The 26,360-nt window shown below is 53.1% G+C and overlaps 10 protein-coding genes across 10 annotated transcripts; 3 read left to right on the top strand and 7 right to left on the bottom strand.

Annotated features, from left to right (window-relative positions):
* Positions 1-140: 140 nt before the first annotated feature.
* Positions 141-1,598, bottom strand: fdh (formate dehydrogenase (NAD+) FDH1; the record flags this gene model as incomplete). Its single annotated transcript, XM_024844184.1, has 4 exons — positions 141-487; positions 573-1,117; positions 1,176-1,351; positions 1,407-1,598. The coding sequence occupies 4 exons, from the start codon at positions 1,596-1,598 to the stop codon at positions 141-143; spliced, it is 1,260 nt and encodes a 419-aa protein (XP_024704809.1).
* Positions 1,599-2,753: 1,155 nt separating this feature from the next.
* On the bottom strand, positions 2,754-6,202 carry P170DRAFT_510045 (leucine--tRNA ligase NAM2; the record flags this gene model as incomplete). The annotated part of the gene is made up of 3 exons (XM_024854739.1): positions 2,754-5,390; positions 5,450-5,590; positions 5,669-6,202. The coding sequence occupies 3 exons, from the start codon at positions 6,200-6,202 to the stop codon at positions 3,072-3,074; spliced, it is 2,994 nt and encodes a 997-aa protein (XP_024704808.1). The 3' UTR covers positions 2,754-3,071.
* Positions 6,203-6,868: 666 nt separating this feature from the next.
* P170DRAFT_408862 (sucrase/ferredoxin-like domain-containing protein) lies at positions 6,869-8,115 on the bottom strand (the record flags this gene model as incomplete). The annotated part of the gene is made up of 2 exons (XM_024846749.1): positions 7,645-8,115; positions 6,869-7,570 (listed from the first exon to the last, which is right to left on the bottom strand). The coding sequence occupies exons 1-2, from the start codon at positions 8,026-8,028 to the stop codon at positions 6,869-6,871; spliced, it is 1,086 nt and encodes a 361-aa protein (XP_024704807.1). The 5' UTR covers positions 8,029-8,115.
* Positions 8,116-8,389: 274 nt separating this feature from the next.
* P170DRAFT_437084 (CAAX prenyl protease RCE1) lies at positions 8,390-10,246 on the bottom strand. The gene is made up of 4 exons (XM_024849284.1): positions 9,971-10,246; positions 9,876-9,916; positions 9,256-9,636; positions 8,390-9,198 (listed from the first exon to the last, which is right to left on the bottom strand). Exons 1-4 carry the CDS (start codon positions 10,023-10,025, stop codon positions 8,671-8,673), a joined length of 1,005 nt encoding a protein of 334 aa, XP_024704806.1. The 5' UTR covers positions 10,026-10,246; the 3' UTR covers positions 8,390-8,670.
* Positions 10,247-10,536: 290 nt separating this feature from the next.
* P170DRAFT_185319 (uncharacterized protein) lies at positions 10,537-11,378 on the bottom strand. The gene has a single exon (XM_024842690.1). It carries the CDS (start codon positions 11,070-11,072, stop codon positions 10,638-10,640), a length of 435 nt encoding a protein of 144 aa, XP_024704805.1. The 5' UTR covers positions 11,073-11,378; the 3' UTR covers positions 10,537-10,637.
* Positions 11,379-12,329: 951 nt separating this feature from the next.
* Positions 12,330-14,503, top strand: P170DRAFT_426407 (putative serine-rich protein; the record flags this gene model as incomplete). The annotated part of the gene is made up of 3 exons (XM_024847706.1): positions 12,330-14,172; positions 14,245-14,441; positions 14,474-14,503. 3 exons carry the CDS (start codon positions 12,330-12,332, stop codon positions 14,501-14,503), a joined length of 2,070 nt encoding a protein of 689 aa, XP_024704804.1.
* A 574-nt stretch (positions 14,504-15,077) lies between these two features.
* On the bottom strand, positions 15,078-17,283 carry P170DRAFT_510041 (lysophospholipid acyltransferase). The gene is made up of 4 exons (XM_024854738.1): positions 17,197-17,283; positions 17,071-17,115; positions 15,882-17,000; positions 15,078-15,827 (listed from the first exon to the last, which is right to left on the bottom strand). The coding sequence occupies exons 1-4, from the start codon at positions 17,216-17,218 to the stop codon at positions 15,349-15,351; spliced, it is 1,665 nt and encodes a 554-aa protein (XP_024704803.1). The 5' UTR covers positions 17,219-17,283; the 3' UTR covers positions 15,078-15,348.
* A 284-nt stretch (positions 17,284-17,567) lies between these two features.
* Positions 17,568-19,611, top strand: P170DRAFT_456125 (Sec1 family protein). Its single transcript, XM_024851596.1, has 3 exons — positions 17,568-17,742; positions 17,806-18,831; positions 18,887-19,611. Exons 1-3 carry the CDS (start codon positions 17,623-17,625, stop codon positions 19,523-19,525), a joined length of 1,785 nt encoding a protein of 594 aa, XP_024704802.1. The 5' UTR covers positions 17,568-17,622; the 3' UTR covers positions 19,526-19,611.
* Positions 19,612-19,750: 139 nt separating this feature from the next.
* Positions 19,751-21,430, top strand: P170DRAFT_408849 (SDR family oxidoreductase). The gene is made up of 2 exons (XM_024846748.1): positions 19,751-19,931; positions 20,004-21,430. Exons 1-2 carry the CDS (start codon positions 19,815-19,817, stop codon positions 20,979-20,981), a joined length of 1,095 nt encoding a protein of 364 aa, XP_024704801.1. The 5' UTR covers positions 19,751-19,814; the 3' UTR covers positions 20,982-21,430.
* Positions 21,431-21,610: 180 nt separating this feature from the next.
* On the bottom strand, positions 21,611-26,245 carry P170DRAFT_456124 (TRAPPII-specific subunit TRS120; the record flags this gene model as incomplete). Its single annotated transcript, XM_024851595.1, has 3 exons — positions 21,611-24,926; positions 25,000-25,982; positions 26,080-26,245. 3 exons carry the CDS (start codon positions 26,243-26,245, stop codon positions 21,633-21,635), a joined length of 4,443 nt encoding a protein of 1,480 aa, XP_024704800.1. The 3' UTR covers positions 21,611-21,632.
* Positions 26,246-26,360: the final 115 nt, after the last annotated feature.

Below are 26,360 nucleotides of genomic sequence, written 5' to 3'. Positions count from 1 at the left end.
AGATTTGTCAGGTATCATAAGTGATCAATTGCGGAATGCCTTTTTCCCTTGAAATGGTCCCTCAGACAATAAAACATGCGCCAGAACAGAAAGAAAAGTAAATACATTGAATCATTCATTCAATCATGTCGACCGAAAGTCTAAGCCTTGTTGCGCTGACCGTAGGCCTTGGTGACGTAGTCTCCGTCGCGGACGATCAGGTCCTCGATCTTGTAGTCGTGACGACCGGTGAAGTAGCTCTCGAGGATGGCCTTGGTACCGTTGGCGTAGCGGATCTGGGCATCGATCGAGGTACCGGACATGTGAGGCACCATGGCGTTGCCACCGCCCCAAGGGTGCTGGGCATAGCGGAGCGGGTGGTCCTGAGGAGCGGGCTGGGGGAACCAGACGTCACCGCCGTAGCCTCTCAAGTGACCCGACTTGACGGCTTCAGCAACGTCCTCCTTGACGACAATGGCACCACGGGCAGTGTTGATGAGCCAAGAGCCTGGATAAACAACGTTAGTCCCGATACATCATTCACTAGAGGATGTGGGCTGCCATCTACGGCAGCGCCACGACTAGGGACTTACCCTTCTTCATCTTGGAGATGAGGTCCTTGTTGAACAGACCCCGGGTCTTCTCGTGCAAGGGGCAGTTGATGGTCACGACATCACACTGGGCAAGCATCTCCTCGAGGTTCTCGACGCGGCGGCAGCCAATCTCCTTCTCGACCTCGGGGCTCAGGGGCTGGTAGTCGTAGTAGAGCAGCTCCTTGCAGTCGAAGGGCTTCAGGCGACGCAAGACACGCTCGCCAATGCGGCCGACGGCGACGGTTCCGACAACCTTGTTCTCCAGGTCGTACTCATTCTTGGCCACGGCGGCGACGTCCCACTCTCCGCGGGCGATCTGCTCATGGGCGGGAACAAAGTTACGGACCAAGGTCAGGATGGTCATGACAACGTGCTCCGCGACGGAGACCACGTTGCAGCCAGTGACTTCGGCGACGGTGATCCCGCCGTTGGTCTTGTTGGCAGCGTTCAGGTCGACATGGTCGGAGCCAACACCGGCAGTGACGGCGATCTTCAGGTTCTTGGCCTTGGCCAGACGCTCGGCGGTCAGATAGCCGGGGTGGAATCTATATTCCTTGGGTCAGCTTTGCCGAGGGACGAAGGGGAAAGCAGGAGTCCACGGACGGTGTGGTGATGATGACTTCGGCGTCCACCAGCTCCTTCTCGAAGGTCGAGTTCTCGCCCTCCTTGTCGGAGGTGGTGACCAGCGTGTGACCCTGGTCTTCCAACCACTTCCTCAGACCGAGCTCGTTCTCGGTGGTTCCCAGCAGACCAGGCTGCTGTTTGGCGTGTTCACCGCCCTAGCAAGGTGATGTCAGTGCCTGCAGAAGTCCAAGTCGATGATCGGGGACTTACGTCATAGAGGACCATAAGAATTTTACCCTGTAAGCTCGCAGAGGCGGTTAGCGTTCGTGCACCAGCAACAGAATTGGCCCCGGGGAGCGCCCGGAAAGGGCTTCCAGTCGGCCTCAGGGATGATCCCTTCGCAGACAGGAGCGAGGTGGCAGGCCGCCGCAGCTGGCGGGAAAAAGAGCGCATAAATACCATTTTGAGTGAGAGAGGTAGAGACAAGTATCAATTGACTGTTGAGAGAAGGGAGTCAAGTGTGGGAGTCGAGGATGAGCTCTGGCAAGCGGATTAGCATGATATTTAAGCCCCAGAGTCCGGGGGTTGCATAAACGCCAATTGGCGACGTTAATTGGAGAAAGGCCAGGAAAGCTTGACGTCGAGCGGGGAGAGGAGAATGAGGCAGCCAGGCAAGGTGGAGAACGGCGCGAGGACTTTCTTACCGAATGCGGGATGCAGGAGATTGCGAGAGAGAGACAGGGAGGGAGAGTGAGGATGATGATGTTGATGAGGAGCAGAAAGAACGTTCCCAAGCCCGGGGAAAATCGCCCAATAAATAGCTCAACTACGCGGGGTCCATCGTCTACACTTTTCCGTTCATCCAGTGACGGGATACTGGATACTACTGGGTTCCACTGGACATTGGACGCCACTACGAGCTCGTATCACCGCTTAGGGGCGGGAATCGGAATACTGGGAAATTCGATTTCGGAGGTGGGAAGGGAGCGAGTTGAGTGGATGAGGAGAGCAGGAGAGCAGGAGAGGAGAGGGGAGGAGAGGGGAGGAGAGAGAGAGAGAGAGAGAGAGAGGTTCTCCGCACGCGGGACTCGGATGGTGCGACTGGGATGGACGGATGAATGGGGCCACGGGCCATGCAGCATGGATTCCAGAGACAAACTTGGATATCTTCCCTTCTGAGGACCACCAGAGCTTCGGCCGGTGCGGGGCGGGCGCTTACGTACACCAGATGAGGGGATCTTCTGCTCTCTGGTTGTTTTCCCCGTATGCCCTCCGTTGTGCGAAGTAGATGCCGTCGTTGTACGGAGTGCACAGTAAAAACATACCTACCCAGGAACACGACTCGGAACTCTGAGTTATCGAGTACGCAGTATGCACATGCTGAGGAGGAGCTCGCACCTAGTAACTAGTAACTCCTGCGTAGTAACTACTCCGATCTACCGTGGTTTCCCCTCGTGCGGGGAATGAGGGGATCGACTCCCGAGAATGCTTGACTGCGGCTGGTCTCAGGAGGTGGATAACGGATTCCCCTCCGACCAGCCGATCTCGGGTTGGATTCGTCGCGAGTGGTGCCATTTAAAGCACCCACCAGAACCGGGCAGTTCAGCTTGACGTCCAGGTGGTCCGACTTTCAGCCGTGCTTTCGCCGAGACCGACAATCGCAGCTCCGGTCGCCCATGAGGGGAAATCCTCCCCCGCCCTTGTTTCCCCCTTTGTTTGTGGGGGGTGGTTTTCCTCGGAGATGGGCTGGTCAGATGAGAATGGATGAACGGTGCTGGCATTCATCATTTGGAGCACGGTCTCCCCCTCCACTCGCGATCTGGATTATTCCAAGGCATTCGGCGGACGTTGCGCGAGGTCGCCACGCTATGGTCTCTATGATACATGTCGATTTTCTACAATTCCAAAATCTAGCTGGTCGTACTTGCGTCGGCGCTAGAAGACAATGTTGACCAATTTTCCGCCCTGGACGACGATCACCCGCCTTCGTTTTTCCCAGTCGTTTCTCTCCCGCAGCCAAACCCGCCCTTCGTCGGTTTCCAGGACGCGGGACATGATCCAGTCCTGTTCGTCCGTTGCAACCCCAGCCTTCCCGCTGGGCTCGGCGACCGTGGTGGGTGACAATCGCCGGGGGATGGTGACGGTGAACCGCAGCTTGCCGTTGATCTGGACGGCCACGACTTGACCGCCGCGTGCTGACAACGCGTCGGCCTGTTGAGAGCTCAACGGAGGCGTTGGCCAGCCACAGTCAAACACCGCCGGCACGTGAGCTCGGTCGGCAGTCTCGGCACGCGCCATCGAATCGTGCAGGATTTCCCAGCACTCGGACGCCAGCGCCGGGGCCACGGGCGCCAACAGTCGCAGAAGAGAGGAGGTGCACAGATAGGAGATTTGGGGGGAGGTGGGGCTCGACGACACCAGCGAGTTCGTGAGCTTGGTCAGATCGGAGATGACGGTGTTGAGTCCGTAGGGGTTGTTTTCGATGCAGTTGGTGACGGAGACAATGGTCCGATGGGTCGAAAGCACCGCGGTGGCGTCACCGTCGCTGAGACCCTGCAAACTGTGGGGAAGGGGGTCGGCATGGCCAGAGTCTGTCCGCAGGCTGCCTGGGTTCAGGGCATACCTCGACGATATCATGCTGCGTTGCGTATCCTGCACGACCTTCCACAATCGACCGAACCAACGCTCGATGCCCACAATCTTCGTTTCGTCCCATTCGAGGACCTCGCTAACGGGTGCAGAGAAGAGTACGTGGGCGCGAGTGGCATCCGCGCCATATTTCAGGGCACACGAGGTCGGATCCACGCCGTTGTGCTTGCTCTTCGACATTTTCTCGAAAGATACGTTGGGCGAGACCTGGGTGCCCTTGATGACCGGTTTGTCCGGGCTTGAAAGATCCACCTCGGAGGGAAGTAAAAACCGACCGGTGGAAGGCTCGGAATACGTCTTGCCATGGACCATACCCTGGGAGAGGAGCGTCTTGAACGGTTCAGAGGGCGCGGCAAGATTGCCCGTTCGAGCCAGCTCCGGGAACAGCTCGGATTGAGAGAGAAACTTGTAGATAAAGCGAGCGTAGAGCAGGTGCAGGATGGCATGCTCGACTCCGCCAATGTATACGTCCACTGGTCGCACAGATGAGGGCGAAAACGGCTGTTCCTTGTTGGCCGCGTCGAGGAACCGAAGGTAATACCATGACGAGTCGACGAACGTATCCATGGTATCGGTATCCCGCTTGGCAGGACCCTTGCAGCTTGGGCATTCGGTGTGCATCCACTCATCGGATGATTCGAGAGGGTTGCCCTTCTTTCCTTTCAGCCAGTCGCCACCTATCTTGGGCAATTCAACGGGAAGCTGGTCATCCGGCACGGGCACAGGCCCGCACTCACCACAGTGGATGATGGGGATTGGCGCGCCCCAATAACGCTGTCTACTGATGAGCCAGTCTCTCAGCCTCCACTGTTCCACGGAGTCGCCGTGGGCGACGCTTCGAAGATCTTTGACAATCTGTTCGCCGGCTTCGCGGGAAGAAAGGCCATGGTATTTACCACATCGCGATGTAAGATAGCCCTCCTGGGTGAAAGCCTTTGCGTCGCTTGCGGGCGCGACGTTTTCGTCCGGAGCACGATCGGTTCCAACCGAGCGCTCTGGTCCGATAACGATCGGGATACTTTCGGGATTCACATTCTCCCTGAAGAATGCCAGGTCCCTGGCATCATGACCCGGAACTCCCATCACGGCCCCTTCACCGTAGTCGCTGAGAACATAGGGCGCCGCGAAGACGGGCAATTCACGAGTGATATAAGGACATTCCTTGTCGATAATACGCAACGGATGAGACGCAGTGACGTTGGTCAGCTTGTAGCCTGCTTTGGAGTCAGGGGGCAGCGACGCCGCTCGGTCTAGGAACTCCCGCAACGCTGCGTCCTTCTCCGCCGAGGCTTGGACGATGGGGTGATTCAAAGAAACGGCGAGGTATTCGACCCCGTAGAGCGTGTCTGGTCGTGTAGTGAAAACGTTCAGGTTTGCCCCGGTGCCTTCATCCGTGGTAGCAACAGGGAACTTAACCCTTGCTCCGTGTGATTTCCCCAACCAATTGCGCTGCATTGAGAGTACGCGATCTGGCCACCCGCCCGCCAGAGAGTCCAGATCATTCAAAAGCGCCTCCTTAAAGGCGGTAATGCGGAAGAACCATTGTTTGAGCTTCAGCTGCTCAACCTTCGCGCCAGAGCGCCATGAGAACCCATTGGCATCCACCTAAATCGAAATGTTCAGTCCCATGTTTTGAGCATGCCACTTGGAGGCACAGCACATACTTGTTCGTTCGCCAGCACTGTCTTGTCGACAGGATCATAATTGACAAGCGCCTCTGACTGGTACGCAAGGTCCTTCTTGTAGAGCATGAGGAATATCCGCTGCGTATGTTCGTAAAACTCGGGGGCGCACGTTGCTAGCTCCTAAAATGCTCCAATGATACACGTTAGCGTCACGAGTCTGATGAAAACGCTCGTGCAATGCGCCAGCGGATTGCATACCCTATCCCAATTGAAGGAGGTTGAGATACTCCGGAGCTGCTCCTTCATCCTGGATATATTGTCTCTGGTCCACTCCGCCGGATCGATTCCTCGCTCAATGGCCGCATTCTCCGCCGGAAGTCCAAAGGCGTCCCAGCCCATTGGATGCAGAACATCATGACCGCGCATTCGGTAAAAGCGCGCCAGAACATCCGAGATTGTGTACACACGCAAATGACCCATATGGAGCGTGCCAGACGGATACGGGAACATTGACAAAATATAGGACTTCGGTCGGTCATCGGGGGCGTGGGCCTGGCCAGCAGCATTGGAAGAAGGCGCATGTTGCCCACTCGAATGCCATTTGGCCTGCCATTTCTTATCGATCGCTAGTAAATCGAGTTTTCCGAGGGAAGTGCCCGCGGGAGCCGGAGACTTCGTCGTCGCAAAACGAGCAAAGGCATGGAGTGATGAAGGACGATAACCGCATCCCCGTCGTGCTGGCGCAAGAAGCGTCCGGGTCGAGTTTAGTTGGAGGCGGGTAAGGGATTGCATGTCGGCAGTCAAATCATGCTGTCATGGAGAGAAATACACCGAGAAACAAAAGCCATTGAGGGGCGTGCTCGAATTGCAAAGTGGTGGCGGTCGCCGTTTGGAGGAATCGGTTTGAATCAACATCCATAATTCTTGCTGGTTGAGGTCATACGGCCGTTAGTCCCGATGTGGACTAGCTATGGTGCCTGGCCCGTCAGGCATCAATTGATGCCGAATGTCTCTGTTCGGTGGCGCAACTTACTTCGGTTTATTATAACTTTATAAGGCACTCGAGGGACCTGAGCAATTGCGCCTCATTGAATGAATAGTGCCATCTCTAAACACCTGTTGCTATTTGGTAACTTGCTGGACTGAGGATTCTCGTGTTTAGTGGAAATTTAACTAACTGGTAATTATATATCTAGCAACTAGTAGGTATCTCCTGCATGGTAGCTAGTAAAGAAAGATTGATAGATACGACTTTGATAGGTGTGCAATATCCACCAACAGTTATCCCATTGTGTCTTCGGTGCTTATTTTCATGTCAATTCCACATAAGATGCGGAGGCTTGTACGTTCGTGATCCAGAATCTACATAGACCAAGTAACCTTACTTTCGGCAAACAAATATAGTACACTCCCCATGTGAGAGAAATTGACATCCCTTTTTATTTCCTCCCGTATTTTCTATAGTCTAAGGATACCCCCATTTCGATCGATTCCACCCCGGAAATGGTCCACTACCACCTTGCCACCTAAGATGGTCTCTTCCACTACCCCCTGCACATGCTTGGGTTCAATGCGCCCATACCAGATGCCCTTGCCCGCCAGCGGGTGCAGCGTCGAAGAACCTTCCAAGAGCATTCCGGGAGGAATATATACAATCACATTTCCGGCGTATTTATGCCCACCGATATGGCTGATGAGTCCAATGTGGGCGTGTTCAGGGCTGTCGATTACGTGGCTGTTACTACCCGCCGACGTGAACCCCTTCGTCAGCAGAACGCGACGGAATTCCTCTTCAAGGGCTGGTGCCATGAGGCCGCATCGCATGTCACGGCCGCCATGGCCGCATATCAAGACCACGGGGGACATCTGAAGATCGACAGCGCCCGAGAACTCGGATGCTAGATCAGGCTTGCGAGTTAATTCCACCCGCCGGGATTCTGGAAGAGAGTCCGCCATCGCGTTGAGCTTCTGAGGAAGGAGAAAGGCACGGACAAAGGTCGAAAGGTCCGTCCCTGTCCCCGACGATTCCGCCACGTGGACGGGAATAGATGGGAAATATTTGAAAGAAGGGAACAAAAAGGCCGACGCAGAGGACGAGGTACCCTCTGAAGCTGGAGGTGGAGAGAAGGAAGAATTGCTAACCAAGACATTATTGAATGGCTTGAGATTGTCAGTCCTATGTCGATGTCCATACTTAAATCCAATCGCATGCCGGGAACGAAAAAGCAACTCACGTCGGCATAACGCCCCCCACGACCCATAAGACGCTTCAAGCCCCTTGCCATTTCCCCCCAGCCCTGATCCTTCCCATCATCTTCAATGCGACTTGTCCAATCTCCTTGTCCGGTACAGATGAGGATCTGTTGTGCATAGGCCGCCATCGTTCCGTTCAATGGTTGATCACGGTCAATTGGTAGCCCCTCGGGCATTGACGGGGTCGGGGGGCATGTACATGTTGATTCGGGACATGATTCCGTCACGGGAAACGGGGGAGGTATATCCAAAGGGATTCGTCGAGGCGCTGACCAGTATGCGGTGGTTGAGATAAAGCGGGATTTTAACGACGTTCTGCTGCACCCGATTTTGGGTAAACAGCAGAGTGTGGGGCGCAGATTCATGGATTGTAGATCGCCACCCCTTCAGAAAGAGCAGAATATGAAGTCGTTCGCCAGTAGAAGTTTACACTGCAAACAACGCGGCCAATCTCTGGAAGGATGCGCATTTGATATCGCGATATATGCCGGCGAAAAACGAACCCCGAGTCTCCGGGACGGACTCGGAGATAACGGAGTTTGACCGGATTGGTAATCCCGTGCTCCGTCGGCTCGTACATTTTCGGTAGGATGTTTATCCTCTGCCTTTCTGGTTCGGAGTATGGATAACTACGTACGGAGTAAGTAGCAAGCAGACCCTCAAGGTGGGCAAGACAATGGTTTAAGATGGAAAATAATCACAATGGTCAGTTGCTTATTCTACCGGGTAGAGAAAGCTATACATATTATACTTCATTATCATTATTCTCGCGGGCAAGCGTCCAGACCAACAGCAAACATCTTCCCGCCTGCCGTAACGACGAAGTCCCCAAATCACCAGGGCACACCGATGTTGATTCGGAGATTGAAGGAGTCGACACATCAAGTGTCGTAAATGTTCGGCAAAATCAATGAAAAGCCGAAGCGAGGGCTGTTCTCGTATAAACCACATGGAAAATATATCTTCCCACCAGCACGACCTTTTTTTCTGGCCGGGAAGGGGTTGGATCATTTAGGTGCGAAAGAAATCAAAGCATTATTAGAGTCAGTCAAAGGCCACAACGTATAATAGAAGCCAACGGCACCCCCTACTAGAAGGGCATAGTACGCAACGCTCCATCCAACACCAAGTTGGCTATACTCATACGCGGTAGGCCGGTCCGGATCTTCTTTACCTTTCACCAGAGGCGGACCGATGGGTACTCCAGCCTCAACCCTGCCCCATAAACGAGGAAGACCACACCAGTTGCAGAATGTGTGGGCAAGGATAGCAGATGGGAGAGATCCGGTTCGGAGGTAAAGGAAGGTAGCATACCAACCAAAGATTGTAGTGTAGCTGAATTGGAAGACAGACCGGAACATTGCCGCGATGATCGAGGTGTCAGGGTGAGTCAGACGAAACTCATAGAAATGATGTACATGGGCAATCCCAAAATAGAGAGGGGCCATGAAAACGATACGGCCCGCAGAGACTCTGGCAAGTAGATGGAGAGGCACGATGGCCGAACGGAACATGATCTCCTCGGTGATGGGACCCTGGAACTTGCAATTAGCGGAAATAGAACCGATTCCGGACCTATGGAACCAGCTTACAGCGACATAGTTTCTCCATCCGATCCAGCCCCGAAGTGTTTCGGAAACTCTACGGCCCCTGACCCAGTCCCTCCATTCACCTTCGGCGATTCCCCGTTCGAATAGAGGCCCGACAAAGAGGATGGCCGTCAAGACCAGGGAGCGAACAACCTCCAGGAAACCGACGGGCCACCATCCGAGGAGTTTGAGAGCCTCCGAAACGGGGGCATTATCTTTGACGATGATCAACCAGAAAACGGCCAAGGTGCTGATGACGCAGGAAGAAGTCACGGCCCTGATTCTAGCCCGGATAACCGATGGGGCATCTCGGCTAAGGGTAGGAGATGGCCGAGTGGTGGAAGAAACATAGAACGGGGCCACATAGATCAGGGTTAGAAGGATCTAGAAAAAGGCTAGTTAGTGGGTGCTGCTATTAGACGGAAACGATGATGACGATTGTTTCCCCCTTCCGTTATCCACAAAAGGAGAAGGACGAAAGAAGAAAAAAAAAAAAAAAAATCGGTTCAGCTGCCCGAGAAGGGTGCAACCCCTTTTGCTTTCCCTGGCCGTGGGAAACGGAATTACGATGACGCTATTTTTATAGCTGCCTGCGCGCTAGGGCCAGAGGAAATAAAACCTACCGAAAAACAAGCGGCCGCCTGGACCGAAATGACCGGTTCATCTGAAGCCAACGGTTAGAAGTAGACGAGAGTCATTTCCGAGCTTCCAGGCCTACCGTAATGTTTCGAGTACAAAGATTTGAGACGCGCCAGGATATTGACGGGCGCCATGGCTTTCGGAAGTAGGTATTTGGTTCGCGTTCAATAGTAATCCTGGCCGGGGTTGGAAGTACGGTGGGTTAAGAATAACAATGAAGAGACGGAATCGCGGGATGTACGGAGTCAACGGGATGAAAATAGGGGACCCGGCCTAGTGGTCGTCGTTGGAGACTAGAGAGAACGAACCCAACGATGATCTTCCTGGAGGCTGATGAGGACGACGACAAAGAAAAAGAACCAACGCGGTTAGTCCGAGCCGTCTTGCTGCCTGATTCCGCAGGCATGATAAACCAGGCACTTAGTCAGGGGTCACGAGACCGGCCTTCCCTTCCCTTCTCTTCCCTTCCTTTCCGTCCGGGGAGTTTTCTATCTATCGCATACAGCCATCATTCTACTACTTCCTTAGTCCAGGAGCATAGCTAGTAAATCGCTATTTCATAATCTTCTAGAGACCCCTTATCTATCGACTCCCTGCCTAGTCCAATAGCCTCCTGAACCTTGAATATTTCTTACAGCGTATAATATTCAATGATGATGATGATGATGATGATGATAATGATACTTTGTACTAACACGCACCACGCACCATGCACCATGCAAATGCAGCGACATGATGATTTCCTCTCAGTTTCCGTTCCAAGGATTAAGCAACGATGGTAACTCATGCGTCCGAAGGGAATGACAGACTCCACTTCTGCTGAGTTGGCAGCCTTGGGGTGATCCTGAACGGGGGTCACCTCGAGTTGTCACTCGAATTTCAGCCCAGTAATTGGGCTGTGTAAACGGGGGGAAAACCAATGAGATGGTCTGGAATCGTTGACCTACTCTATTTCCCTCAGCCACATCACCTGAGTGGAACGATCTTTGGTTCATTTCCGCCATCCCTCGAGGTCTCGAACTCCACCGTTGAGACCGGTCACAAATCCGACCGACATCCTCGTGGAGACCGTCGGGTGGACAAGACCCAGAAATAATCAATAATGTGATAAAAATGATGGGAATATGCAACAAAGTACGGCGTACTCCGTCCAGAGCAGTACTTCGAGTACGGACGCGCATCCCACATGCACCTGGGAGGGACCTTGCATCCTCGCTCGGTTTTTAGTCGCTCTCAATCTAACCGCCGGCCCAATCTCGTGCAGGGAGTCTTGCTTGCTGTGCGGAGTCCCTTGAAATCTCCTCAGCATTAGACTGAGGGGTATATCCTAGATGATCGAACCCCTGGCCAATGTTCGCTCGATCTTGTCCTCCGCAAATTGAGGGGAATCGGATCACCATCCAGCGGGAGGAGCCCTTTTTCATCTCCTGTGTGGAGCACAATGTCGGACGACTGGCATAACGCATCGCGCAGATGGGTGTTATTAGAGCCCGAAGATCATGTCTGGGATCGTAATCAGGATAATGGCGAGAGAGACTTCGGGTGCAAAATGCCAATCGTCCAGGCGGCCTCCTCGCAGGCTAAGCAGCCTTTCCACGCATGGCGAAGGGCACATCTTCCCGGAATAAGCGACGAACTGCAGGACAATCTTCCCCCCCTTTCATCCTCCGCCAATCGACCGGTTTCAAACCACGCTCTACCGGTCTAGAGCGTGCAGGCTGCATGCCCCTGGATGGATTTAGTTCCTGGCCCCGAGCTCAGGCCAACAGCGCTCACCGCCGCTAAGCAACGGAATGCCGCTGGAAAGTATCCTTAAATATTACGGCGAGGCCCGGCTTGCATACTGGTTCGTTTCAGATTTTGGCTTCTGCGCTTCCAGTCGTTCTGCTTTTTGTCGCTCTTTTAGAAACGTTTTTTGGTGCTTTCTGGTCTCGGGCTTGACGCTCTTTCCTCCTTTCGCGCTTTTCAGTTCTGCTTCGTCGGTCGACATGACTCGCTGACCCAAATAACCCTGACGATTTCTCTGCCGTCGGATCCACGCTCATTTGCCGTTGTTGTCGCTCATTTGACGCCGTTTGTGTCGAGGCATTCTTTATTGCATCACAGGAATTATAGACCACAACAAAACAACAAAAGTTGTTGATCCGTTTCCTTCATAGACTATACTTCTTCCGGTTCTCTGTTTTGATTTTTGTGGTTTTGATTTTACTTCTTCTTCCCTCATTCACCACACCATCCTGGCCCGGGCAGCCATTCATCGATGATCGTTTATCACTTCTAGTTTCGATTCTTGCTAATCTCGGGCCCTTTTTTTTTTTTTTTTTTTTTTTTTTTAAACAACCCGAACACCCTCCATTGGGGGTATTTCTCTCCCCACTTTGCCCAAGATTCTCGCCGTCGGTGTCTACTTATAATGAACTAATTTTCGATTGAACATCATGCGCTCATCGGAACCTTCAGCTAGCTCGTCTCCCAGACGGAAGGCTCTTCATGAGCGAACGCCTTCTCAGACGAATGAGACGTCACCACCCGAATCTCTGCGAGTTGTCAGTGATAAACACAGCGATCCGTCGGACGAAGACGATATCTACACGGCCACACCGTATCCGACCAAGCCGGAGCATATTCTCTTACCACGACCAGGGAAAGGACACGAGTTCATTCCGGACTCTAGGTTCCATGTTGACGAGGCGCCCCACGAATCTACCGGTACTCTGTCCACAGATATCAGCCATGTTGGTGACAGCAGTTTGATTGAACACTCTATTGGCGATCCATGGGACTTGTCCTCAACATTTGACGCCGCGAACACACCGTCCCAGGTATGGGAAGATGATCCCAGCTCAAGCAAATCGTCTTTCCCCGAGCCGAATCTTCCGGAGCACAAGTCAATCGATCGCCGGTCCGATGAGGACTCCGTCGCCGCGTATTCAGACGAGGATCCGATCGCGCTACCTGCAGCAATCCCGACTATTAAAACTGTTGCTTCCGATCTCTCCTCCCGACAGCCATCTCACCCAGAGAACGCAACCTCGAGTAACTCTAGTCCTAACGTTGTTCCCATCGGACCGCCCTCCAGTCCCAATTTTGTTGCGCTTGATAGCTCGAGTTTGAACTTCGTTCCTCTTGGTGCTTCTTCAAACCCCGACTCCGGTTCTCGCTCCAACTCATTATCTTCTCTCAACTCTTTGGGAACCGTGATTCGGTATGCCGGGGCTGCCCCGTGGGCGCACGGCTCCTCTTCGGAGCAGTCAAGCTCGCGATCGCATTCCTTCCGATCCAACCCGGCTCATCCGTATGTGCCATCAGTGCGATCAAGCTCGGCGCGACTTCGCGAGAGGAGTCATTCTCGATCCGCTACCTCGTCTCGAAGTGATCCGCCCACCGATGTCCAAGGGATTGTGGACGGTGGCCTCTTTATCCAGTATCCCACGATTCGCGAGCCGTCATCTTCAAGCTCGAGGGTTGATGTGACCAATGTGTCGGACTCGTCAAATCAGAACCAACAAGAACCTATGGCGGACCATTCATCTGATCGCTTCAAATCTCATCTGTCAACCGTTACATCCCGGTGGTCCGCCGAGTATGACTCGAGGTCCCCTACTCCGGCCGATGAACCCATCGAAGGTTCACAGGAGCCATCAAGGCCCACAGCAGCCGTTGTCCGCCAAAAACCCACGTCATCATCGCTGTGGCTTGTAAGCGATGTGGACAACGAGCACATGGACAACGTCGCCAATCTTCCGGCCCGCGCCAAGCACTCACGATTCCACCCCAGCCTTTCTTCGGCATCAAGGCAAAGTAGCATGCGGAGCACTACGCGACCGCCTACTTCCTTTCACTTCCTGCCGACTTGGGCCCGGATGTACTATGGTGATGGACAAACTGTCAACTCCGCCCTGTCCCTAGTGGATGGCGCCCGTCCACCCTCAGCACGTCCTGCATCTTCCAAACCCAACACGTTCGAACGAATGTCTGCTGCTGTGAATCGACAAAGGACTCGCACCAACGAGACTCGCCAAAGCATACAGTGGCGAGCGCCGGATCCGCGTGATCCTAGGAGCCACTGGCTACGGAGGCCGGAGGATGAGGAGCGGCCCGGGAGCTCTCGGCAGCAATTGCGGCACAGCTGGTCTCCTCACCTGTTCCCTGATCGACGTGCCATTCGACAGCGAGGCAGCGCCTGGGGCGCTCCATCTTTGGATTCCAGGACAGAGCCCCTATTTGGGCGCAGGAACATTCAAGTTTGGTCCTTCTGCCTGGGGTTTGTTTTCCCGTTTGGTAAACCTCCCCCCCCCCCCCCCCCCCCCACTGAGATGGCAATAGGAGAACCCGTCGCTGACCCATTGATAGCCTGGCTTATCGCAGCGTTTCTGCCTTTGCCGCCCAAGCCGGAAATGACGGAGGAGGAACAAAGTGAACCTGAGCTCGAAGCGGCCCTTCGGATGCGGCTTCTTGATCTTGAGCGTAGACGGCACGAAAATGCGAGATGGTGGAGGAACCTCAACCGATGGATGATTCCCGTCGGTCTGGTGATCATCGTTATCGTTGTAAGTTTGACTTGAGCCCCTGATCTTTCCAGGTCCCCGCATCTGGAGCTAACTTTCCATAGATTGTACTGGCTGTGGTCGGCACAAAGGTGGGCTTCTAACTTGTGCACTGCTGGTTTTCTACACTACCGCCTGCAGCAAATGCTTTTATTGTTTTCCCTTTCTACTCGACTGGATTGATTTTCTGCCTCGATTTTCTTGTGTCCCATGATGGTGGACTCCTTCGCCTATACCCTCTTTCGTCCCACGCCTCTTATACCTTGGTTTATTATTTCCCCCATCCTCGCTTTTGCGATCATTTGTTGTATTATTTCATAACCACTCGACACGACGACACGACATGATGTATATAATGTCTTTTTATTTCCTTTTTTCTTTCTATTTCTTTTGTTCCTGGCCTTGATTACCATTGGTCCTATGAGTCAGGGCATGTTTTCCATGATGGATCATCCCCGAACATTCAATCGATGGGGCCAGTGATCAGTCAAGGTCCACGACACATTATGGATATATGCCATTTCCCCCCTTCCCCTTGTACCTATGAACCAATTCTCTGGGCAATTTACCTGTGACCAGAACATTATATATACAGAAATACATATTTATCCCCCCCCCCCACCTTTTTTGATTGGCTTGCACATATATTCCTCTGGTAATCATTATTGAAGCTATATAACTCGAGTGTCTTAAGCAAAGTAGCATCGTGACGAAAACCGCCTCGTCTCCTGAGGCTCTCGGGTTTTCGAACAACTATATTATCAAACATTAAAAACTGGAAGCCATCCAAAGTGCATCACCAAGGACACTGAAGTTGATCTTGAGCAGTCAATCAACATTGCCAACCTCCAATAATCGTCTCTTATTCCCCCCCTCTTCTTCTGCATGTTCTGCTTATACCCGCCGCCCACTAGAACTTTCGACCAATCTTACTTTCCACCGCAGCCTTCAGCTCTTCACCGATAGGCATGTTGACGGTACTTCCGCGCCGCCGTCTGGATTCGATCTCAGCCCGAATTTCTTGCACAGCATCGTCGAATTCTTGTATCGCATCGCTTGGGAGTCCCAGGGTGGGCTGGTGCATGCTTTCGGTGCTAGAAGTGCGCGTCATCTGAGGCTTATTGCGGACTTTGAGCTTTTGGATGAGGTAGCCTTTGGCGGGACTGGCGAAGAATGCTAACGACGCGGCGTTACCAATGATGCCGTAGAAATACACACTTCGCCAGACACCGATAGAGGTCTTGAAAGAGAGGAAGATAAAGGGCATGACGGTGAACGAAAGAGTGATCTGCGTCACCAGCCAGCTAACAATATCATAGTATCGCTTGTATGGGCCTGGCTTTTGACCATCTGGAGAAAGGAAAAAAGGTCGAACATAGCGGCGGAAGTCTGTGCGGGTTCGTCAGCAGGGAATCGTGTGATTGGAAAATCAAGAAAGCATACTCTTGGCCCCAGTTTGAATGAATGATCCCAGAACGAAGGTCAGATAGTATCCAGGATAGAACCCATGCCAAAATGCGCTGGTCGCAAAGGTGGCTAGGCTAGCACGGAAGCCTGGCTTTTTGCCCTTGGGCGTCACCCGCAGATAAACATAATTTCGGAGCCAGTGATTGGTGTTCTTGTTCCAGCTCCCGAGATAGCCATGGGAATTCTGAGCCGTTTCAAGCGCCCATGGATCAATGTTCTCTAACCGGTTCCAGAAAACCTTACCCGTCTTTGGGTCAAAACCGTTGTATCCCATCCCCGACAGGATGCAGGCCCCCTCTGTTAGGGACCACACTCCGTAGTACTTCAGTCGGGCAGTAAAACCGAGCATGTGTAGAATCCAAACCCGACGGATAAAGTTGTATTCCATGAACTGCCGCCCAAGGACCACCTCCTGGTTATACACGGATCCCAGTTGCAGGAAAGCCAATATCCACCCCAATCCCATCAGAGCTTTCTTAGTCGCAGGGGTACCACTGCGGGGAATCTTGCGCTTCTTTCGAGTCGGAGGCACCTTTGATGGGTCTGTGCCCGGAGGCACATCGAAAAGAGTGGTATCGATCCACCGGCGATAATCGACATACTCGAACGAGGGGCCGCCGAAGAGGGAGGGGAAGAACAAGACGTATCCAAGATAGTCCAGAACGCCCGGGAATTTCGTGATGGCGGCATATTTCTGGGGGTCTGAAAGCTGGTCCTGAGGTAGCCGGCCATCATGAACGTTCCAGCAGAAGGAGGTAAGCTTCATGACGAGTACCATCTGGGCACCCGTGATGTCGACCACCTGACCGTCGTCGAGGATTTGCCGGTAGATATGGCTGATGGACATATGACCCATCAAGAAGATGAATCCAATCCACGGCATCAGCGACCCGTCAATATAGTATGTAATGGCATATACAGCGGCCGCACTGTAGGACAGCGTCCTTAGACCATCCCAGAGGTCAAACAAGCCCACGAGATAGAATAACGACACCGCGATGATGAATGCATTCTTTTTCCAGGGCTGGGAATCGGGGATTCTCTTCAGCAGCCCCGCCAACGGGTAAGAGAGCAGGAAAGAGGCGATGAGTTTCACTATTGCGAAAATGAGCCATCAGCGGTCTGAGGCCGTCGTGCTATCGCGGGATTGGGTGGGAGCGCATACACTCATCAACGGAGGCTCCTGTGAGAGCTGCGGGATAGTCGAAGACTACGTGGTTTCGGAATTCGCATCAGTACAGTTGAATCAGGGCGATGGAGTGCTCTTCAGGAAGCTCGCTTGGGGGCTCACGGAGATTGATATATGGCAGCATGGTGGGCGAGTGCGGCCGGGTCAGGGCGTAAAGCAAGCAAAGGGAGAGAAACAAAGATAGAAAACGAGAAGAGGGGTCACGGGGCTGGGATGTAGAGCTTCGTCCTGGACGACATTTGGGGAGACGGAGACGAGGACAAGGGCAAGGATCGAAGGACAGGAGGAGGAAGAAAAAGAAGAAGAGAAGAAGAAAAGGCGGCGACCAGCGGTTTCTCAACAAAATGCAGCATCACATGTCATCGTGCTTGGCGGTCCCGCTTCTTGTCCGCGTCTCCCTCCGTCTCTCTCACCTCCACCCGCCCATCTCTCCACTACTCTTGTTAACCCCCCCCTTTTATTCACTCGCGCACCTCTTCGACAGCTCGTGACTGCCTCCGCGCCCGTCGGCGCTGTTCAACCTTCATAATGGACGTCGTTGCGGCGGTTTCGGGGTACATCTCCAAGATGGTCACCGCGGGGGATCCCTCCGCGTCGGGGACTGCATCGTCAACCAAGATGAAGATCTTGCTTCTGGACAGTGAGACAGTGGGAGACGCGCTTCTTGGATTTGACCGGGAAGAGCCCCATCGGCTAACGTGCGCTTGATAGGTACCGATTGTATCCACAGCCATCACCCAATCTGCCCTCCTGAACCATGACGTGTATTTAATTGATCGACTGGATAATGCGGCGCGAGAGCGAATGCGACACTTACGATGCCTTTGTTTTGTGCGCCCATCCCCGACCTCTATCCAGTTCCTCATCGACGAACTGCGCGAGCCAAAATACGGCGAATACTACATCTACCTCAGCAACATCATCCGTAAATCATCGCTCGAACGACTGGCGGAAGCCGACAGCCACGAGGTTGTTCGCGTCGTTCAGGAGCATTTTGCCGATTTCCTCGTCATCAATCCGGATCTCTGTTCCTTCAATCTGGGATTCCCCCAACAGCGACTATGGAGTCACTCCCCAGACCTGTGGAATGCGGATGCGTTGCAACGAGCCACGGACGGAGTGATTGCCATGCTGTTATCTTTAAAGAAGAACCCGCTGATTCGCTACGAGAAGAATAGTCTTCTAGCCAAGAAGCTAGCGACCGAGGTCCGCTACCAATTGACTCAGGAGGAGCAGCTATTCAACTTTCGCAAGACCGATACCCCGCCTATTTTGCTGATTCTAGACCGTCGCGATGATCCAATCACGCCTTTGCTCACTCAGTGGACGTATCAAGCAATGGTCCATGAATTAATGGGCATTCACAACGGACGGGTGGACCTGCGAGACGTACCAGAGATCCGGCCCGAGCTGCGGGAGATCGTTCTTTCGCAAGATCAGGACCCATTCTTCAAGAAAAACATGTACCAGAACTTTGGAGACCTGGGCCAAAACATCAAAGAATATGTGGAACAGTACCAGGTGAAGACCCAGAACACCATGAACATCGAGTCGATTGCGGATATGAAGCGCTTTGTGGAAGATTATCCCGAGTTCCGCAAGCTCTCGGGCAACGTGAGCAAACACGTCACTCTCGTGGGAGAACTCAGTCGACGAGTCGGCGAGGATGATCTGCTGGACGCAAGCGAGCTGGAGCAGAGCCTGGCTTGCAATGAAAATCACGCCAATGACCTGAAGGTAAGTTGGAGATACCCAACCTCGCCGGACAGCCCCACTCACTGTCCTTCTGAAGAATCTCCAAAGAATTATCCAACTGCCCAACGTACCCGCCGAGAACAAGCTGCGCTTGGTGGCCTTGTACGCCATCCGATACGAGAAACAACCGAACAACGCCCTCCCCGTCCTGCTGGACTTGATGGTCACGGCAGGCAATGTTCCCTCCTACAAGGTCAACATAATCCCGAAATTGCTCGCGTACCATCACTCTCTACAAGCGCCTCCGGTCGCCGGCGGCTTTTCGGATCTATTTGAGTCGACTTCTTTCTTTTCCGGGGCCCGGGATCGTTTCAAGGGACTCAAGGGAGTCGAAAATGTCTACACGCAACACTCACCCCGGATGGAAGCGACGCTACAGAATCTCATCAAGGGCCGACTGAAAGAGCTCCAGTACCCTTTCCTCGAGGGTGGAGGTCACATCCGGGACAAGCCCCAGGACATCGTTATATTCATGGTCGGTGGAGCGACGTATGAGGAGGCCAAGATGGTAGCCCAGGTCAACGCCAGCTCGCCCGGAGTGCGAGTGGTACTTGGAGGTACGACCATCCACAACAGCACGAGTTTCCTGGAGGAAGTCGACAACGCTGTGAGCGGATGGCCGGAGCCTGGTCCCTCGACTGCCGCTGGACGGCTTCGAAGGGAGGTTGAGCGGTAGATCTCTGAACAGTAGTCGATCTCTATCCTCTTCAAACCCTATAATATACGTACCCACAATGGCATGACTAGGTACTTGAATAGATCCTGGAAACCTGGAGAACACAGTAGACGATCCTAGATTGATCATGGTTCACTAGTCACTTATGGTTATACTCATGGAATTAGATAATCCTCGGCGGTGAGACCCCGGATTTTCCCATTGCGGAGATTCCTCTGCGGCCGACTTCAACCTCGACTCCATCCGTCCTGAACCTGCCGCAGCTTTCAAGCCTGAAGTCTCGATTTTGATGGAGCCCAACGCCTCGTCGCCTTCGGGCTCCGGGGCGCGAGAGCCAAAGCTCCTTCTTCCTTCGACCACCGACCCACCAGGCCCCCAGAATCCCCCGAAGCCGCTTGTGTGGTTGGTATGATAACCCCCCCAGCTCAGATCCATGGAACACGGGCATGGCGTTCTGACTTGCTGCTCATTGTGATAGATTTTCGGCGCCACTGGCCACATGGGCCGCTCGTTGGTCAAGACCGCTCTATCCCGGGATGATTTTGTCGCCGCGGTTGGGCGCACCTTCGAGAATAGCCCCGAGTACATGAAGAAGTTGGAAGAGGAGCATGAAAACTGCCTGGGTCTCTTGTGTGATGTACGGGCTCGCGAGACAGTGCAGCGAGTTATCGAGCGCACCATCGAGCGGTTTGGTCGCATTGATATCATCGCCAACTGCGCCGGATACGGAGTAATCGGCGCATGCGAAGACCAAGATGAGTATGACATCCGCGACCAATTCGAGACCAATTTCACCGGCACGCTGAACATGATTCAACTCTCATTACCGCACTTCCGTGAGCGAAGGACCGGCCGCTACTTGATCTTCAGCTCGACGTCGGGCGCCTTGGGAGTGCCGGGGTTAGGCCCTTACTGCGCCTCGAAATACGCGGTTGAAGGGCTCATGGAGAGTATGCTTTACGAAGTGGACAGCTTCAACATCAAGACCACTCTCGTCGAGCCTGGTCATATGCGCCGTGACGATGTCGGAGACCTGGTGTCAGACCCCGTCGCTGCGCTGACGGCCACTAATCCCGATCTCGACCTCGCATCGCCTCTACCGTTGTACGGTCACTTCCTCGTCAAACCGCCGAGCGAGCCGTACAACACGGCCACCTCCCCTACGGCGCATGCAAAGCGCATGTTGATGTGGCTAGGCGATAAGCAACCTGCGAGTGCTGTCAAAGCCGCTAATCTGGTCTGGCAGCTGGGACACTGTTCCTATCCACCGCTTCGCCTTATTCTGGGAACCTACGCCGTCGAGAGCATCCGAGATCGGCTGAAATGCATCATCGAGGAGATCGAGGACTGGAAATACCTCAGCTTTCCCCAGGGAGAGCAGCAAGGTCCTTCGCCTGTGAAGGACCAGTCTTCGGGCTCCAACCTCCACGAAAGAGAAGGTGATGCGGCCACCTGAGCCAATGATGTATGCCGGCTGTAAGCCGACTGTCTCTCAACACACTGGGGACTTTCTCCTTCGGGTTCCGTTGAATTTCCCGGGAATCCTCGGATAGCCCAGTACATGATCCGTGCAGGAGCTTGCAGAGCAGCACCATGAGCCACGCGCTCTTCTTCCTGCGCCTATCGTGACCCTTTGGTGTTAGTATAACCTTTCTCGCGCCTATTGAGGTCGGAATTCCATCATCCAATTACTAGACTAGCAGGAATTTGCAATGCCTGCACGTGGTTGATTGAGATCGAGGCTTATAAAACATTCAATTGACGTCCTGTGGGTATATACAAACCACCAGAATCTGATAAGGTTGTCTATATGTTTCTGCGAGACAAATGCCTTTAAGTTCGGTCTATTTACACCTCCTCTAGACGAGTTTGTCACGGCATCGTAAATGAAGCTCGCTTAGGATGACCGCCAACTTCACTCCGTATTCTTCACAACAGACATCATAACATTCATGAGAATCATAAATTCCTCTTCCGCCACGAAGATCCCTCGTGATGCAGCCGTGTCATATATACTGTACCGAAAAAAATTGGCACGAGAGCCCATCGGTCCCGTCGTCAATTAAGATGCCACAAGTCGAGAGTCCAAACCTTCATCAGGTGAGATTTACGCGTGCGCATCCATAATGCACGTCTCCTTAGCATGCCAGATGCGCCGCTTCTTAGCGACATCTGCTCCGAATGTATCCTTGATAGGCAGGTCATCATCATGGAAGGTGTGTGGTACTGGAAGAGAGTTCCGGTTCCCATTCAAAGGTTTCAGGAGTCGTACTTCCTCCACGGTGGCTCCAAATTCATACTCGCCCCTACTGAGGACAGTCACCCCGATTGTGGCAGACGTACTCTCACCACTATGTATGACAGGCAAGACCTGCTGCAACATACCGGTCCATGCGAGACGTCGCGATAGATCGAGGGCAATATTGCTAGGCTGGTGGCGAAGACTCGGTTGGAGTCGCAGGAGTGGGTGAATAGATCTCGAGGAGCGGTTGCGGATGGTGACAGTAAGATTCATCATCTCATCAGTCTGGACCAGGTATTTTGACCGTCCAGTTTGGGTGACACTGTCTTTTTCGTCGGCGGATGTGTTTTCCGCAAAGGACGGGCGCAATGAAAAGGTCATGTCAACATCGTCGAGCCGGAAAGCATCCACCATTCTTGCGTTAAAGCGCAAGTTCCTCAGGTCAATCGTCCCCTGGCGCCCGATAGGGCTCTCCTTCCAGGAACCGCTCACTCGCTTGAGAAGCTCCTCTCTATACCAGAAGGCCTCGCGTGATGCTGCCTCACCCTCAAATGTAAGCTTGTTGGCACTTACAACAAACTGTCTCTTGACTCCCGTATTAAGGAGCGGTATCGAAGCATGAGGATTGTCGAGGTGAACACGAGGTAGGACAAGAACAAAACGAGACAGCTGGCCGGGCTGAAGTTCTCCAAACACAGAATATCGGTCATCCTTTGCGCCGGATTCATCCGGTTCTTGCATTGGAGAGGTCACTGGCTGCTCGCTCACCTGTAGCGTCACCGATAAGGGATTCGGCCAAGCATTGCGGAGGTCAAGAAGCAAGATGCAGTGTTCCGGCCCATAAGCGCCTTGAACGAGGTGAGAGAGCACCGGAGAGAAAGAATTATCGTCCGTCAGATGCGAGGACGGAGCAAGGTGTGTCTGAGCAGTCTCCGTTTTGAAGTCGGCATCTTGACTATTCCACCATGCAAAGTCCGCACTGAAGGGTAGTATGTCACAGCGGGCCACTTCAATACTGGCATTTACTGTAACGGTGAGCGGCACGAATAATTGTCGAGTATAAAACACATCCGGTAGCTCCACGTGAGAAGATCCAACGCAGGAATAATCAATCTGCACTGTAGTGTCTTGCAGGCCAGCTTTCCCAATGATGTCAATGGTGAATGTGGCGCTTTGACCTGCAGGTATGGTGTGATCACCTGGATTCAAACCTTCTCGGCGCCATTGCAAAGCCGGCTTGGATAACTTGAGCTCGAGCTCATAAACTTCGACTGGCAATAGATCTTTATTGCCTAAGGCCGACTGGATCTGCCTCGTTGTGGAATCTTGGAAAGTAAAAAGTATGAAGTCGAGAGAACATGATGACGTGTTCCGTAGTGTTATCTTGAAGGAACTGAGCTCGCCTTCCAATACCATCACTGCAGATTGCGATAGTGAGAGAGATTCAATGACAAGAGACGGCTGTTGGCCGATCACTTTGACATCGCAGGACGAGGTTTCAGGCCCCTTTTTGGGAAGCGGTTTCCCATCTTTCGACGTCGTTGAGCTCCAGGAGAGAGGGCGGTCCATCGAGGGCTTCTTGGCCGCCAATCCAATCCGTTTGAATTTCTGTTCGGCTTCTGGTCTCCACCAATTTTGGAAGATGGGAAATTTTCGTTCTCTGCAATGCCGAACCTTAACAATGCAGCCGGTGATGTTCACTTTGCCCTCCTCATGAGCCATTCCAAAGACGGTGACTTGTTGCAGGCAGAGTGGAGGCAGAATTATCCATTCGGCCACAGCATCAAATGGCGCACCTTCGCCATCAAGCCGGAGTCTTTCGATCTCTATCTCAAACTCATAAGGGTTTTGAAGAGTGACTTGGAATGCGGCATGTTCCCCAGCAACGATAAGGAGCTCCGAGGCCTTGTTGTTTGCCTTGGAGAAAGGATTGTACAAGAATGGGTCCTTTGTTGACTTTTCTTTGTTCACGGTCACCGCATCAAGCTCTGGTCTGGATCGGCGAACTGGTTTCTTGGGGTCTGGTAAAGGTAGCATTTGGATTCCACGGACCAAGAAATCGTCCCAATATTCCGCCTCAAGACCCGATGCCCCTAACTTGTTGGCTGCGCCAACCGTGCGCTTAATGTTGTTCAGAAGGCGAACCTGCTCGTCGTGGGGCAAGTACGGAGGTGTGTATTGTTTTTCAGTAAGCATGAGATCTCCACGGATGGTTTGAAGCAATTCCACGGTAAAGCGGAGGACACCGCCGAAATCTGGGAGAGCTTCACACGAATTTATGCAGGCTCTAAGAACGTCAACTTTCAGGTTCAGATCGCCATATTTATCTAGGACGGTATGCCTAAAGGATCGCTCAACAATTGAGGCGACTGAATCATATTCAGGAACCGGCTCCGGAGCGCTGGCTCTTGAAGAGCGGGTGCTCTCCCATTCATAGAACGAGGAAGGCTGCACCCCGTAGATCTCCCCTATCGAGGCAAGAAGAGAACGCACGCTTTCTTCCATGTTCCCGGGACCGACATCAAGGGCGTTGATATCAAAGGCGGTCTCACTCAGAGAAGCTAGGCCGGCGGCAGGATGAATGCCTACTTCGGCTGCGCCGATTTTACGAGCCTGAACAAGTGTCGGCACCATGATCGACAAAAGCTCTCTCAAAATGAAGGCCTTCTTCCTTGGTAGATCCAGGGTGTTCAAAACGGAGACGACCCCTATTATTATAGGTATAGAGTCTGTTGCCGGTAGATCTGACCCAGGAGACAGTGGCAGAGCACGAAAAAGAAAGTTTGCAATTTCAGATTTGCGCAGAATGACCAGCCCACGGGGACGTTCGGGCCGGAGCAAGGGAACCAGAGGCTCATTTGTGACAATATGTTTCAAAGCATTATCGTCCAGGGCACCATCACGAATGCGCGCAGCCACCAGTATTCTCGCCAAGCGGATCACTGTTTCCGAGAAAACGAGTTGAGGCAGAGGTTCGTCGGTGATGTTCGCTGCACGGTTATAGAGGTTCATTATATTATTAGACAGATCCGGTAGGAGATTTGACAAATTCTGAAGGGAAACCACACGATTCCCGGGCGTGGATTGCCCTGAGCCTGAGTCCAGGTTGAAGGATGATTTCGAGGACTTATCGGCCACAGGATAGCAGATGGGAGGGATCTACTGAGTGATTAGTGGTTGTTGAAGAGGCCACGGAAGCGACACGAGGGCGAGGACAGAACGCATTGCATACCTGGAAGTCCAGTCCTGCCCAGCCAAACATTAATAGACACAGGAGAATGGACTCAAGGGCTTTGGCATGCCATACGTAATCACTGCTTGCGCGAGCATTCGATGCCGCATCGACGAGCTCCTTTAAAGCGTCTGGCCATCGCCCGGCCTGAAGGAAAAGTGTCCCCACGACGACGCCAGTACGCCCTTTGATACGGTTCTTGGTCCGATCTGTAGCACTCATGCTGCTCACAGACATTCGGTCACGACTATGTTCCTTAGATGAGGGTAGGGAGTTAGGTTTCCCAAACGTGCTAGCACGGTTTGAAAGCTGTATAGACCGTGTAATTTCGTCAAAAGTCGTCGGGGTCTCATAGTCGCTGGGAGCAGGAGAGCTCTGGCTAGAGCTGACAGGGGTTTCAGATGTACCGTTCGGTTTGGAGGGAAGGTGCGCAGGCATGGTCATACGATGAAACAACCTATCCGTAGGACGTGGGCGTAGATCCGGACCTCTTTGTGGGCCCCAAGAGGAGGCCTTAGGCGACTCGATCGAAGGTATGTTCTGTATGGTTTTTGCGAACTCGTCCAATTCCGAAAGTAGCAGCGAGGTGATATCGCACAAGACAGTCTTCATCGTAGTTGCCTTGGACGCCTCAGGCCTTGGGACCCATAGAATGTCGTCCGGTCCATTCGAGAGCTTGTCAACTCCCTGATAATCAAAGATAAGGAGCTGATGCACCAAGGCCCTTGTGTGTCTCTCCCGAACGACCTCCAGCTCCTGTTGAAGCTGGCCCAGTTCAGCGGGGGAGGGAAGCTCGCCGACTTGTTCTGTTTTATCACCATCCTCTTGGTCCTTCAGTTCTGCTCCATCGGCAATCGCAATGACAACGAGGGGTTCGCGAAAGACCTCAAAGGGGAACAGCTCAAGATGCGACGTCGGGGGCACGGAGAAGGAAAGGTCGTAGAGAATCATGCCCGTAGGAAATGCTAATGGCGAGAACATATCTACCGCGACGATCAGTCAATTACTTGTTACGGCTTAATGCATGGGCATCAAGCTTCCCAACACCCTCCGTTCCAAGAAGAGTGCGTTGGTGCTTACTTCGATTGGGTCGCGCATCCGGACTAATATCCCCTAAGCGAACGACATTTTCGGCCTGAAGCCTTGCGGCGAAGCTCAAAAACCGCGAGCGTTTGATTTTTCCAACCGGCAGCAGCAGCGCCCTAAGGCGCACTGGCGCAATAGGGGACAGAGGGTCAACACCCATCCTGTCATCGGCAAGGATGCGGAGCGGAGACAGTCGGCGAACTGCTCAGGACTGCTTCCCAGGGGTGCCCGAGGTCCTGGAAATCATGCGAGGAAGGAAACGGAGAACCAAAATG

Source organism: Aspergillus steynii, assembly GCF_002849105.1.
Source record: "Aspergillus steynii IBT 23096 chromosome Unknown P170scaffold_4, whole genome shotgun sequence".
Lineage (NCBI taxonomy): Eukaryota > Fungi > Ascomycota > Eurotiomycetes > Eurotiales > Aspergillaceae > Aspergillus > Aspergillus steynii.
This window is presented reverse-complemented; position numbering and strand designations above follow the sequence as displayed.